This window comes from Uloborus diversus, chromosome 5 (genome assembly GCF_026930045.1).
Source record: "Uloborus diversus isolate 005 chromosome 5, Udiv.v.3.1, whole genome shotgun sequence".
NCBI lineage: Eukaryota > Metazoa > Arthropoda > Arachnida > Araneae > Uloboridae > Uloborus > Uloborus diversus.
The window spans coordinates 176182555-176198476 of NC_072735.1; the positions used below are offsets into that span (position 1 = coordinate 176182555).

Sequence of the window (15922 nt, forward strand, 5' to 3'; positions counted from 1 at the left end):
GTTTAAAGAAATGATAAAGGTAAAAAAGATGCTCGAATAAGCGAAAATAACTTCTTCCCCTCCCTCCTCTAAAATAAACACTTTCTTCAACTGAAATGACAAAACACTCTTTAAAAACCAAACTCAATTCTTTGCAGTTTAAAATATTTCTCCAAATAAACAAAAGATACATTAACAATAGCTTTAAAATGTAAATGATCCCGCAACTCTATCGTTTATCGCCAAAGTCGTCAAGCCACCACGCTACTGTAATCCAGCCGATTAGTGACCGAAACGAACTCCGATCGATTAACGGTCGATCTTTTGAACGAAAACTTTTAAATTCCGCTCTATTGCTGAGCCTTTGTTTCACTTAACTATCTTTCTTCGCGTACTTGAATGGTCTTCATATATTGCCTGATTGTTCTTTCCACCAAAGACAAAAATCTTCCACTGCACTGATCTTTTGTGCACAAAACTACCCTGTTGTGATTTATCTGAACGGAAATAAAATTTGTCTTCTTTAAATTCCACCACCTTTTCCTTTAGTAATGTACTGATTAGTTTAATAATCCTTAAAGTCTTCTTGCCAGTGATGCCAAAACTCATATGGATTTGAGCCGAGAAGCAAATGTTGCTAGGTGTGGTACTTTCTGATCATTTGGTTAGGAAAACTGAGGAATGATCCATTGAATGATCCCGCCACTTGGTTCAAATACGACGACAGGAATACACGTTTTGCGTGAACACAGTAAAAGAAATCCGATTTCTTCCAATCTTCCAGACTTTAAAATGTATCACAGGACATAAGATCTTTGCTTTTAAGAAATGAAGGCTTCACTCTCTCTCTCTCTACGTTTTACCTACGCATTTTACCTACGTGCTCCACTGACGTATCACAGAAGGAAATTTTCACTGAAAACGCAGAGCTGAATGTCTTATTATCCTTTGGCAATGGTTTAAATATTTACTTCTGTTCACGCTCAACAAAAGGCTAAAATAAGTATTAATCATTTGGGAAATATAACCATCTAATGTTTAAATAAATTAATTCACTACAGGAAGCAGAGCTGAATATTTTTTGTCTTTTGGCAACGGGTTAAATATTTATTTCAATTCTCGCTCAACAATAGGTTAAAATAAATATTAATCATTTGGGAGATATAACCATCCAATGTTTAAATTAATTAATTAATTAACAAAAACTTTTCCGATTCGATCCATCGCGCTTCAAAACCATGCTTGCCACAACTTAATTACGCACAAAAAATTTGATCAAAATCGGTCCAGCCGTTTAAAAGCCTTATGGTGACAAACGTCCGCACAGAAGATTTTTATATATTAAGATATATATATATATATATATATATATATATATATATATATATATATATATATATATATATATACACGTTTTTATTTTTCAAAATGTATTATGAATATATCAGTGCAAAAATGTCCCTGTGAATATTTTTTTTCTTAATGTCAAGGAATTTTTTTAAATGTCTTTAAAAAGTATTTCTTTACATTATCATATTTTTTTAAAAAATGTGTTTAATTGTTCACATGTACGTCTATAGAGGAGCACATTTGAACAGACCTGGGGTATATGAACAGGATTAAAAAATACAGCACAAGCATTCTATTTTAAAAGAATGAAACATATAGGTATATTCCAATTTTATTGATGGGTTTTGTAACCTATACTGCTACAGTTTAAATTGTACAATAATTGTGTCATTAAGAAAATATTTTTTTTTTCCAAATATATAACTGCTTACTGTCAAATTTTGAAGTCTCAAAGCTTGTTCTGGTCTCTGAATAGGCAAGGAAAAAAAACTTAAAAGACTGCATTGTACTGAAAATTGTTTTATTATTTAAAAATACTTCTAATTATTGCTTTTAAACTTAATAGAGTGAATGAAAATGTATTTTAAAGTGATTTTAAACTCAGTTTTTCATTAAATGAAAATGTTTTGTCTTTTTGTTCCCTGTAAGTATCATATTAAATATATTTGGAAACAAGAAAATTATAAAAATGAATTAAAATTTTTCATAATAATACTAATAATAAAATTACAACAATAAAATAACAATTGATTTTCAATATGATTATAGAAAAATAATAATTTTTAACATTTACACATTTTTTAAAAACTTATAGTATGCTACACTATTATTAATATTACAGAGGGGATATGAGAACTGTTCACATGTGCCCCTAGATGTTGTGCTCTTAAGTGCCCCATCATCTACCTTAGAACTAACTGGAAAAAATAAGGAATTTTTTATTTAATGAAAAAATGTAAGCATTGTCATGAATTTACTTGAATGTTCATAAAATGGTGTGCAATAATTTAGTTTAGCTTATTAGTTAGTTTTAAATATGTTTTCACAAAAAAAGAACAGTGATAAAATTACGTACAACACCTGTTAAAACGAAGTTGCCACTACAGAAACATAAAATGGCTCCTAGCTCTAAAAGTGTGGCCAAAAGGTAGGACTGATATTGCCATTACTCGAGTATCTTTCAAGATTTTTGCTTGAAGTTAGCTTAGTAGATCGTACTATTTTCTAACGTGCACCCCTTTCCCTCACCAAGTCCTCTGAAATGTTTTTGAGCTTGTACCTAGGCTCTTTTACGTTTCAAAGTTCTAGTTTGTATTCTTTCAACCATCCTTGTTTTATAGTAATTAATTAAAATATTGTTTCAACTTTTTTGTCCCCTGCCAGGAAGTAGGGTTGGCAAGTTTCTGCCGAGGCGGTTTTCAAATCACTGATAGCAACTGGTTAAAACCGACATGGCAAAAACCACTTTCTGCCACATTTGCGGGAGAAACTGGCAAAAACTCACAAAATGACAATTATTGACATACAATAGAAAAGGCATGGAGAAAATAATTAATTGTTAACCAAAGCACAATTTAATTACAATATTATCACAATTCAAAATCAAATGTTACATTGTTTGGACCCTGCAGTTGCCTCTTAGAAAAGGTGGTTTTAAAAATCTAAGCAGTTTCTCAATTACTATGCACAAATGAAAAACTTTAGAATATTCTTGCAACAGAAGAGCTAGAGGCAATGCATCGAGGAACAAGCAATGTTCATGAAACTTTCATCTATTGTATACTTTTTACTTCCTTTTACAAAAAAGTAAGTATTCGCGAAAAAATTTTCACTCAAAAATTGACCTTAATTTTTATTTTACTCATCCCCAAATGAATGTTGAGGTTTTTTTTCTACTTGACTACACATGGATAAGTGCCTAAGATCGTATAGAAAACACGAAATATCCATTTTGACGACTCCCGAGTTAATTACAACAAGTTTTCTCGTGATGTCTGTATGTACGTATGTATGTCACATAACTAAGAACGGTATATCCTAGAAAGTTGAAATTTGGTACATAGACTCCTAGTGGGGTCTAGTTGTGCACCTCCCCTTTTGGTTGCATTCAGGTGTTTCTAAAGGGGTCTTTTACCCCTTTTTGGGGGGGAATCGTTAATTTCGATGTAAACTCAATTGGTATTATAAGTTGGCGACACTTGGCAATATGTTGTCAGTATTTTGGTTGCCAATTTTTTTCGCCAACTTGGTGACAAATTTGACAATTTAAAAAAAAAAAAATTAATCTTGTTTTGATTTGACCATTGTTGTGATATTTAGAGAGTAAAGTATTGATTCACATTAAAAATGCCAATAATGTGGAAAAGACATTAAATTGGAGTAAAAAGAAGTTCATGTGATGCACACATCAGCTCGTTTACAATTGGTTCACCATGTAGTAACTGGGATAGTGGCAAAAATTTGACTGGATAAATAAGTTTTGAGAAATGGCACCAAATTGTTTTGCAAAGCTGTGACATTAGGTACAAAGTCTAGCAGGGGCGCCGACTTGCAAAAATTATTGGGGGGCCGGACATCATCGGGAGTTTAGGGAGTTATATAATCCCTCGGAGGACCCCCCACCCCAAATAAAGGTCAGATTTTTGTGCCTTGAAAATGCCATATTTTCTGGTGTGTATAATTTTAACAAACAAACAGTATGTGACATGGTGTTTTAGAAGTATAAGAATCTAAAAATTGGTTTACAAATTTTCTGGTTCAACTTTTAAATCATGTCACTCCTCTTAGCAAGAGATTTTTTTGTTCTATTTTATGGGGAGCCGTGCAGTGCCATAGCTAGGCATTGATATTTAAGGTAAGAAGGACAATTTACTTGAATGGAAGGACACTCCCAGAGACGCCGACTTTTTAAAAAATGAGGGGAGGGGGGTAAACCGGGGGAAATTTTCTAAATTTGAGATGGAAAATAGTGAGTTTTAAAGTTTTTTTAAGCATTTTAAAGTCATATAATCACATTAGAACCCTGAAAACTCGACAAGCCTGACACATATGTTTTGGCTTTGAAAAAGGGAAAAAATAAATACAAACACGCACAGTATTTTCGTAAAAAGGTAATTTAATTTACGCATGTTTTTTTTTAAGACCAGTTGTTTTTACTTTCTTCTATATCTAATATATAGAAGAAAGTATTGGATTCGTGCAAATTTTCGAATTTCGAATTTTGACGGATTCGAACGTTTTGAGGTGTGCTGAGTTCATTTCGACTATTTTTGGAAAATGTCTGTCTGTCTGTGTGTATGTGTGTGTGTATGTATGTATGTGTGTGTGTATGTATGTGTGTCACGTCTGTGTGTGACCAGTTTTTTGTGGCCGCTCTACAGCAAAAACTACCGCATGAAATCGAACGAAATTTGGTACACATATGTGCCCGTATGTGAACTTGTGCCCATTAGTTTTTGGCGCGAATTCCTCCAAGGGGGGTGGAGCAATGGGACGTTTTTTGAGTTACGCGTGCTTGCTATTCCTCAGGAAGTAACTGGCGGAATCAAACAAAATTTGGTCCATATGTTGCCATTAACAGGAGCAGGTGCTGATTCAATTTTGGTGTCAATAACTCAAAGGGGGGTTGAGCTATAGAACGTTTTTTGTCGTCAATTGTGACTGCTGTATCTCAAGAAATAACGAACGGAATCAAACAAAAATTTTTTGACAAGTATCCCTTAGTGGGTATAAGAGCTGATTTTATTTTGGTGTCAACAGCTAAAAAGGGGGTAGCGCAATCGCCCGTTCTTTTTTTCCATTGTGAGTGCCCTATCTCAAGAAGTAATGCTACGTTCTGGTTGAAATTTGGAATATATGTGAATCCATACGTAAACAGGCTTTGGTTCAATTTTGACTCCAATCGCTCCAAGAGGTGTTGATTTTTTTTTTTTTTTTGCGAATAAAAATAGTTTTATTAATGCAACAATAAGAAAGATAAATCGTAATAGATTGTCGTCTGCGTATTTCTCGTGATTTTAATTGTATGGAAATGATCGGAAATATTATCTCAATGATTTAAAATTTTTAACTGTTGCCACTAATGTTTGTTAATAAATAAAATATTTGTAATTAATTCAAGTAAGGCTTTTAAAGTAACTTTCAATTTTCGCTCTTTGTTTTGTTTTTACAATAATTCAGACATTGGGATGGTCGTCAAGTTTTTGCATGTGTAATTTTGTTTATGTTAGGAATATTGCTTCCTCGTCAAGCATGGGGAGGGATCAGAAAAAGGAAAAATATAGAAGAAAGTTTCGTGATGGCCACAACATACTAGTTTCATTAGTTATACCGGCTAACAAAGTTCAAGTGTAAACGCAATCTCTCAATGTCTAGGTTATTTTTGAAAGATGATTTTTCAAAATGTGTTTCATCTCTGTTTAATAAACGTAAGCACTAGAGACGTACCGAGTAGCACTTTGGCCGAGTACCGAGTACTCGGCCTTTTACTACTCGGCCGAGTATCAAGTAACCGAGTAACTCGGCCTTTCACTACTCGGCCGAGTTTCCCAGTACTAATTATGTTGGAAGAAGGACCACCGACACACACCGATGAATTTTGAACTTATTGAAATAGTAGTATAGACCTCCTTGTCCATATAATAGTATTTAAACTAAATTCCTGCTGAAATTTAACTACAAAATTTTGCAAAAATAATATTTTTTAAACTAAAAATGAATAAATAAAAAGTATGACTTACCAAGTTGCAATTAAAACGAATTATACAAATGTATTCATTATAGGTCTAGTTCGCTAAACATAAATAATTTTTAAAAGCAAAAAAACAAATGTGCAGGAACACTGCAGACACGTTTTTCTGTGTTACAGGGATCGTCTTTTCAGTGCATAACATGTGAACTAAAGAATGTAAAGGCATACGACAAAAAATTTGACTTTTGCTGGTTGCCTTTAAATCAACGAGCTCACATTTTGTGCATTGAAAAAGAAATTCCTCGTACCGCCAAAACACGTGTCTGCAGTGATCCTGCACTGTGCTTCTAATGTTGTTTTATTTCCTTTTATTTTTAAAGCTAAGGTATTTTTATATATCTTATAACTAATTTTAGTTTGTAGCAAAAATTCCATATTTGCACAATTTTTAACAAAAAAGTTTTATTAACTTTCGAGTCATTCGAGCCAAGATTTACTCTATTGAAGTATTTCAAACTTCATTATTCTCAAATTTAAATTTGAATTGTAAATGGTTGAAGAAAATTATATATGCTTGAGCTTTTTTGTAAATTTTAATACATTCAATTTTTTGCAACTACTCGGTATTGGCCGAGTATCTGATCAAAATTTGGCCGAGTACCGAGTACTCGGCATATTGGCCGAGTAGGCCGAGTACCGAGTAGTTACCGAGTACTCGGTACGTCTCTAGTAAGCACTCTTGTTCAACTGCAATGATCAGTGTGAGTCCAGTTGATGTGAACCGCCCAATAATGCAAGATTGCACCATTTCACAAATCTCAATGTAAAGTGCCTTCCAATACTCCTTTGGGATTTTGAAAGCGTGCGGTGAGCTGGCTTCGTTGTTTTCATACTTCTTTGGTATTCGTCGATTGTGAGGAAGCGAAGGATCATCATTTTATTGTGAAGGTTTTTCTTTTAAACACGATTCCCAAAAGTATTCAAAACTATCACGCCTCCAATTTAATATACAAATCAAACCCTCATACATTTTTTCCGGATCAGCAACACTTATTAGCTGAGCTCACCGCAGCGCTGCCCACCAGCAACAGATTTGATCCGTAAGTTCGCGCACTGGGACAAATTCTAAGTGTGCTTGCAGCACTGTAACACCATCATTATTCACACTACTTGTTTTCAGTTAACCTGCTTACTACCGTAATAATTATTTGTTTTAGCTCAGTACTGAATGTATTTTACTAGGTAAACTATCTTCAAACAAGGAAAATAAAAGAAATTTATGAGTTTAGAAAACATAATATAACTTAATACTTTACTTGATTTATTGGGGGGGCTCTGCCCCCTCAAAAATATTTTTGAGGGGGCTCGGGCCCCCTCAGGCCCCATGGAGTCGGCGCCACTGAAGTCTAGGTTAATATTGGCCAGTAAAATTCTGGCACTTTCTTCTCGAAGCACATGATGATTTCAATCACAAGCAATTTAGGTGAAGTATGTAAACAAGCAAATTACAATCAGTAATGCCTGTTTAATTCTGTATGTCACGCCTCTTTCCTAAGCACCCATAAGATTTTCGTTCTTTGTTAGATTAATCCAAATATTTTCTGCATCTGCAATTGAAAAGTTCCCTCTTTGAACTAAATCAAGGGCACTAGCATAGGGTTTTATTTTTTACAATGATAAAATGAAGTTTAAATTTTTTTAGTTTACCTAAACGAATATCATTTATTAATTGCTTCAGTTATTAAAGACTGTTTAGTTTTTGCCACTAGTTTCTGTGGGCAGAAAGCCAACCATGCCTAGCAGTATCATCTTTACTAATAATAAAGCTGAAAGTCTCTCTGTCCGAATCTCTCTCTCTGTCTGTCAGGATCTCTGACACTCATAGCGCCTAGACTGTTCGGCCGATTTTCATGAAATTTGGCACAGAATTAGTTCGTAGCATTTGGGTGTTAACCTCAAAGCGATTTTTCAAAAATTCGATTTTGTTCTTTTTCTATTCCAATTTTAAGGACTTTTTCCCGAGCAAAATTATCATAAGATGGACTAGTAAATTACAAAGTTATCATAACGTGGAACCTTTAACATGGGCAAGCCAATTAGCGAGAAATTCATCATACATTATTTGTAAATATACAGGCGAACCAAAAGACCTTTTAGTTTCTACTACGGGCAAAGCCATGTGCAGAGCCTGATTACCGCAGGGGCATGCAGGGCATGGGCCCCTTCTCTTAGATCTCAGAGGAGCCTAAAGTCCCTTTAATTTACCATGATAATTAAAAATAATTAATGATTTCACTCAGAACCTAGAGTACAATGATAGCATTGATAGTTTTGCAAATGCCAAAGCAATGAAAAAATCTTTTATTTCTTGATAAAAATTCCCCTTTAGAAATTTGATCTCTTTGCAAATCCCAAAACCACTCCAAGTTTAGTCTGTATTTACTATTAAAAGTTATATCATGGATAATTTTGATATTTGCGATTTACTTCAAAGGGTAAAGTTTAACCATATCTTATATAATTATTATACACTGTATATCTTCTACTTTTTAAATGTATATATTATATTGTGATATGAGGTACCACCAAATTTAGCATTGTTGTGTAAAAATGCAAGCATCAAATTATTTTGTAGCTTCAATAGAATAAGCGGGAATGGCGAGGGGAGGGCACAAAATGAATTTTATGCTCAGTCTTGTAAAAAAATCTTAGTCGGGCCCTTGGGGGGTCCTGAAATAGAAATGTGCCCCATGTCAAATATCAGAATGATCAGGCTCTGGCCATGTGGGTCCCACTAGTTCCTAATTAATAATGTATCTCTTTTGTTTCCAGCACTTTTCAAGCAAAATAATGATGAAGCTCACGAAGTTGCAGCACAGCTTCTCTGCCATCAAGAGGTCGATGCAGATTCGCTTATGCAAATTGGTGAAATTATACTTGATCCTGATTTTTCGCTCAGAACCTCCCTTTACCTTATATATACATTATCAGAGAGGTAAATATATCTGTTTTATTTGAAATGTTAACTGTATTTGCCAGAGTTCGGAAACATCTTTTTAAAGGGAGTCAGTACCCCCTATAACATCAATGTTAATTTGCACAGGTTCATGTACCATTATCTGAAACTCTATTAAAGATACAATTATGAAATTTGCTTTGTACCTTAAGTAGACTCTTTTCTCTATATTGAAGTAAACTTTTACAGAAAGAAAGCTTAGTTTGAAAAAAAAATTCTAATGTGCAAGTCTGTTTTTTTTTTCTCAAAAAATGCCATTTTGCAACATGAAATCAGCTCTATAAAAAAATATTTTTCAAATATGAGAAAAAATTTACTTCCGTATATGCAGTTAGATATATGGAATAGGTGGTAAAAATTTCATTGCCTTACACAATTTAGTTTCTGAAGGAACATTTAGTTTCAAAAATACCATTTAGATATATTTAAATTTAAAGGGGAAAATCATGCCTCATGAAAATAAGTTTACATTTTTTTAAAGCTTATTTTAACTTACTTCTAATATAAGCATGATCAAGAAGTTTACAACATTAAAAAGGTATTGAAATAAAATTTTAAAATATATAAAAATAAAAAAATCGAATTTTTGAAAGTATTTAGTGTACTGACTCCCCTTAAAGAGTTAAAAATGACTTCATGTGACTGTAAAAAAGCTACATAAAATTTTCGTTGAACAATTCGTACCTTAGTTGGCATGAATTTTTTGACTTGTGCATTTATGTGTGTGTTATATTACATTTGTTTTATCTTTTCAGATTTTCTAAGAAAATAGGAGCAGAAAACAAAAATATTCGTGTTGCAGCTCTGAAGTTCCTTATGAATGTTGCTGTTGGTAAATTGTTTGAGATACTTAATGAAGATTTTGCTTTACATTTTACAAAAGATATTTCTGACCAACTGCAGTAGTAGCTGTAGGCAGCAAGCTGACTGATCATGTGTTATTGCTGTGGTCTAGGGCAAAAATCATATTTTGAGATATCATTGTAACATGATTTTCATTGATGCAGTCGGACTCCGATTTAACAAATTCACCTGGACCAAAAGTTTCATACGTTAAATCGGGGTTATTCATAGTATCGGGGTATTAAAAAAATTTTTTTAACTGCTCTTACCTTATCTAAAACCCGTAACAAACGACTGCACAAAAATATTCATAGTTAAAAAGTGTACACTTTTCATTCTGCATTTCACGACTTATTACACACTAGTTAATGTGAAGTTTTAAGCTACTGAGTAATTGATGTTTGACAATTTCTTTGATTCTTGACTCGAAATAATTCTCTTTTGACTTCATGGAGAGAAGAAAATAGTCATTTGCAGCCTGTTGCATGAGCTATGTTTTTAGTTTCCAGGTCATGTAAAGCATTTGGAAAAGTAAGTTTTAATGGGAGTTTCATTATCGCTTTTCTGCATCAAAATCACTATTCGTTGGTTACCCCCTGGCCCGTCAAAAATTGCTGATTCCAAGAAAAGTGTTTCGCAAAATATGGCAAGAATGCTTCGAAAACAATCCAATATTTCCTAACTCAAATTAACAAAAAAAAAATTTTTTTTGGATGCTAAAATAGTTTATTATCTCGCTGTTTATTATTCGCTAAATAGGGGTTTTTGCCTTCATTTTACTCAAGGAAAAAGAAAAATTTGTTAAATAACGAAATTTGTTAAATTGAGGTTAGTTAAATTGGGGTCCGACTGTATATTTTTAATTTAATTTATGATCATTTATGTTTTTGTCTTTGCACTTTCCTCAGATACTTTTGCAATCATGGATGCTGAAAAAGTGGAAAAAGATGAAGATTTGATCTTTCATGAAAATTGGACAGTAGTTGAAGAATATTGTTCGTATAAAATTGTTCCATCAGCCCAATGGAAGAGACATTCCAAAATATTTCAGGTATGTTCCAAAACTTGTAGCTTGCTCCTTGTTGTGGCAATAACTTTAAGCGGAGTAGATTCCAAACCAGAAATGATGATGAAACTTGTGTGTAAAAACCTAATATATATATATAATTAATATATAATTTTTTTTAAAGAGAGAAATGAAGTCAGAATTAAGAAAAAAAAGTTTCTCGCCCCATGTTTTTTACCATGTTCTTTCAGGAAAAAATATTTTTGAAAAATGGGGGGGGGGGGGGGAACAACTTATTTGTGTCTTAAGCTTTCTCTGTGTCTTATTGCATTGAATGAATCTTTTATATCATTCTACATAAAATAAGCAGAATAAACTTCCTTTTTATTTATATCTTTTACTTGCTTTAAAAGTAAAAATCATCCTAAATGTTTCATTTCGAGTTTCAGCCCTATTTTGTGAGTTTTTGTTTTAATGTTCCATAGTAGAGTGGTTTATTTTGCATGTTAAGGAAACTCATTTATTGTAATCTCATTCTGTGATTTGTCTTTTTAGGACTGCATAGACTGTCTAAGCATGTTTCCACGGAGAGAGGCAGTGCAGTGTGTCTTTAATTACTGTCGCAACATTTTGGTAATTTTAGTTGTTTTTTAAAATGCTTTCTGACCTTGTGATTGTAGTCGGTATCACTTGAATATGCAACCAAGTTGTATCTTTGAGTGAGAATCACAGTATTTTACCTATGCAAAATAAGTTACGTAAGGATTTTTGCTCTGTAATGCATTTTTATATCTATAGGGTGTATCTGAAATGGTTCAACGTACTTCTAGCAATGATAGTACTCATCCAGAAGATTAAAAAATGTAATTAAACAGGATTCACAATAGGGAAAAAAGTAAGGTGGGATCTCCCACACTGACCAAAATTTCAAGTTGAATTTTTTTTTAAATTGAAGTGTGTAGTTTTTTTTTTTTTTTTTAATGCGGTAAAAAAAAAAAAAAATATTTAACAAGTGTAACATTGATAGAAAACTTTCTTTTGTTGGCTAGAATGTACATTAGGGTGGTCCTTATTTATATGTGGAAAAAAAATTTCGGAATTAAACAAGTGACGCCCCCTAGTTTTATGACACTATAATAAAAAGTAACGTGTGCAAAATTTGAACTCGATCGGTCAATAATAACACGTGCCCCTAGGCCGTTGAACTTTAACACTTTTGATAATTTTCCCACAAATCTTCGAAATTTTACCTCAGACTCAGTACATCGTTTCTCCTAGGTTTGCAAAATATTTTTAGTGAGGTAGCACTAAAATTAATCTTTATAATTACTTTATATCATCTAAACATTTTACATTGGATAAATTTTAATATTTTCTGCTCCTCTTTCAGTTGTATCATCCACAATTTTCAGTACTTTAACGATCTTTCTTCCCTTTAAAGAGTTTCCTTCATTTTGCCGTGAATCAGGATCAAATAGAAAAAAATCTTTTAGTAATTGTAGCTTATCAAACAGTTTTATTGACTCATAATTGATTCTATGAAGAGGATGATTTTTACCAAGAAAGTATTCCAAATCATCTACAGTTATCTGAAATTTATTAAACTGTCATCAGACACGTCTTCCTTATCACAAGCAATTTTTTGACTAGTGTTTTCCTATCTTCAAAGTTAATTCCTTCATCCAATACATACAAAGCTACTAGTTTATCCCCTAAATACCATAAGTGATTTATAAATTTTCCAATCACTGCTTCTGCTGCATGTTTGACATCATTTTGTACGCTGCTAGTTTTTCAGACAGATTATATTATTCAAAGGAGCCTCGATTGGGTTGCTGCGAAAAACCATATCTTCATACAGCATTTAATTGTAAAACAGCATTTAAGAGCTTTCTCTTCATGTAAGGTCAGTTTAAATTGTTTCCTAAATATAAAAAATTTTCAAACAAAAATTCCTTTTGCCACCTATGTAGCTCAGGGATAAGCTCCAGGTTGCCGAAAACATATCCCTATAGGAGGAAATTCACTAGGAAATATTATTACAAGTTATAAGAATTATCTGTAATCTTTCTCAATTCCGCTTTTTATGAAAAATAAATAATATGTTACCAACTTCGTCTTTTAGACTTTAAGTGCTTGAATGAAATGTTATAAGTTCTGAATGGTGGAGATCTTTCCACAAAATTTTGAAGCGCTTAAATAATTGAATATCTGATCTAGAACTAAGAAAGGCAAGAACTTCTTTAAGGACACACTCTACAATACGATTTCAAGTGCATGATGATGTCAATTCTAATGTAATATATCGCCGTTCAATTTTTGCTCTAAAAAAATGCATGCACAATTCTTTGGTATTGCAAGTCGTTGTATCAAACACTACAGCTAGAACAGTTAGTAATAAAGAACTATCATATAAGATATCATAAGCAACTGAAGAAATATCTAAGGAATTCGGTGTAGCTGTTCAATATTAGGACCTGAAGCTATCACCGTAATCCTGTCGGCATTCTTTTTCCAGTTACATCTGGATGTAGCTTTGTATCCCAGTGAATAACTACAAAATCTAAATTTAAATTCATGAAATTTAATTTTACCTCTCCAAGATTTTCTTTTGCTCTCTTAAGGAATGTACCATTGATCACTAGGTCATTTGGATTCAAATTTATTGCATCTATGTAGGCTGTAAATAAATGAACAACATCTTTATCCCTAATATGGCATTTGTCTAGCAGTGATGAAAGGCGAGCAGATATCAATAGCTGTCAAGCTTTTTTGCATTGAGGTAGACCAGCTACAGAAAACAAAAGTTCAACAGTTTAGGATAGATATCCAATCCATTTCGGTTTCTAAATCTTGTGAATTGCAAGAATTTGATGATAATAAAAGACTATGTACTGAAGTAGAAGAAAAATAATTTAAAGTATAGATTTCTACATTGTTCTGATCTGGATATTTTTTTTAAATTTATATTTTAGCTATGGAAAATACAGTATATTTTTATGTTGGGAGTAATCAAGGATTTTTCGAAATTTATATTTTAAAAACTAAAAATTGTATAAGCATTTAGGTATGTTTAAAGAAAAGCGCAATATTATTGCAATTACTTATATTTATAGTATTGAAACCTTGCGACTCTATTTGCCACACCTATTACATACACAGGGAGTTTTGTAAATCAACACCCCCAAAGACTGGAGGAGGCAATTTGTTGCTGTCATTCATTAATGGCCTATAGAATCCTTTGTGTCCATCTTGATGGAAAGAAACGTTCCCCTGCCGCTTGGTTGGAACAAGCGCAGATGAGCGGTACACTTGACCGAAGGCCATTGGTGTACATGTACCCGCTGTAACATGGTAAATTTTACAGAATGAAGGTGAGAGAATGGTCGATCTGGAAGTAGCAGCACCTATTGAGGTTCAAAAGTACTTTAAATATAAAACATTAGAATTATTTTTACATAAAAATGAGAAAATCCGCAATTTTTTCTTCGAAACTCAAAAAAGAGGGCCCTAGGGGCACGTGTTAATATTCATGGATTGACTTAAAATTTTGCAGGGATCATTTATTTGTATAATGGGACAAATTGAGGGGGCGTCGCATAAAATATCTGCAACTTCAAAAATAAGGACCACCCTAATGTACATCTTACTATTTTAGACAGATTGACTCTTTTTTTTTTTTTTTTTTGAAGAAAAATTAGCATTAAAACTTTTAATTTTTGCTACACAAGCAAGAACCTTTTTTAGATCATTCATTTACTAAGTCCTGTGCTAAAAAATGTCTCTCAATTGTATAAAAAAAATATATCAATGCCTCCAAAAGAAAAGTTTGAAAATGGCAATTTTGTCAACTAAACCGTTTTGATGCAGCTTCGACGTAAAGTGCTGAAACATGTTTTGTGTGGTGCTACTAATATCAGAAGGTAAAACCCAAAGTTTCAAAGGTGTTTGAATATTTGGTAAATCAAAAGAGTAAAACTATTCTTAATCTTTTTTGCCTCTTCCTCTGCAGTTAAAATTCTAGATTGTTCTGTTTGAAAGTAATCGGATGACTTTCCACTTATACTGTCTGTCTTCTCAAATTAAATATGAAAAACAGATCCGATGGGAACAACTTCTCAGTCTTTTTCCCATTTATCTGAAAGTGGTGGACAGAGGGAACAGCCCGCAAAGTGGTTTTCATTCAGTGGGACTTTGGAAAAAGTTGCAGGACTTGCGCAATCCGGCACCCTAGTGCGAACCCTAGAATTAGATCAAAACAATGTATCTGAAGATAGACAAACTGAGGCAAGAAAGAAACACTCTAGAAAATTATTTATTGCACAGAATAGATACAACACTGCTTGTGACTTTCAGAGAAAACAAACATTTTACAACAATTTTTCAGTGTAGACCATGGATGTTATTACACACATCGACAAAAGAGTGACTGTTGCACATTTTTGGTCTTTTTGGAAAATCCCTCAAGAAAATCTGAGCTAATGGGTTGTGTAAACACCTAAAATTTGACCCTTTTTTCATACTCTGATGATAAAAGTAATGCTTGTAGTAAGCTCTGAAGCAATGCAGGTATACAGCTTTGTATGAATCACTTTTACTATACCGCCTGTATTTTTTCTTCTTTCAAATTTTAATTTATTTTCATCAGCTACTTCAGAATTAACGTAAACATAACAACGTTAAGATCAACTTCGGTTTTTGAGTGTTGCAATCAAAAAATCATGTACTATTTTATTCCGTACTTTTTAGTAAGTACCAAGCTGATAGAAATACATGGTGTATTCCAAAAGTAATGCAATTGAATTTCCCTGGCCGCTTTTATTGGTCGGAGTGGATTCGAACTACTTGGGTTCAGTGGAGGGGGACCCTAAGGTTTTCCGAAAAACCAGTCTCAGTATCATTCAACCTGTGGAAGTGGGGGCCGAACCTTAATGTTTACCTCTGTGTGCCAACTGTTTCACAGGAAAATGATATGCGGTTAAGTTTTATTGCTAAACCAACAAAATCTCTTGAAGAGACTAACAAAATGATTTGTTAG

General features: G+C 33.0%; 1 protein-coding gene across 2 annotated transcripts in view; it reads left to right on the plus strand.

Annotated features, from left to right (window-relative positions):
• Positions 1-15922, plus strand: part of LOC129222141 (uncharacterized) — a 42876-nt gene that overhangs the window by 17924 nt on the left and 9030 nt on the right. For both annotated transcript variants that reach the window (XM_054856595.1, XM_054856596.1), the window contains 4 exons: positions 8852-9014; positions 9791-9867; positions 10787-10929; positions 11440-11517. In XM_054856595.1, coding sequence (XP_054712570.1) covers positions 8852-9014; positions 9791-9867; positions 10787-10929; positions 11440-11517 — 461 coding nt within the window. The remainder of the gene's footprint in view (positions 1-8851; positions 9015-9790; positions 9868-10786; positions 10930-11439; positions 11518-15922) is intronic.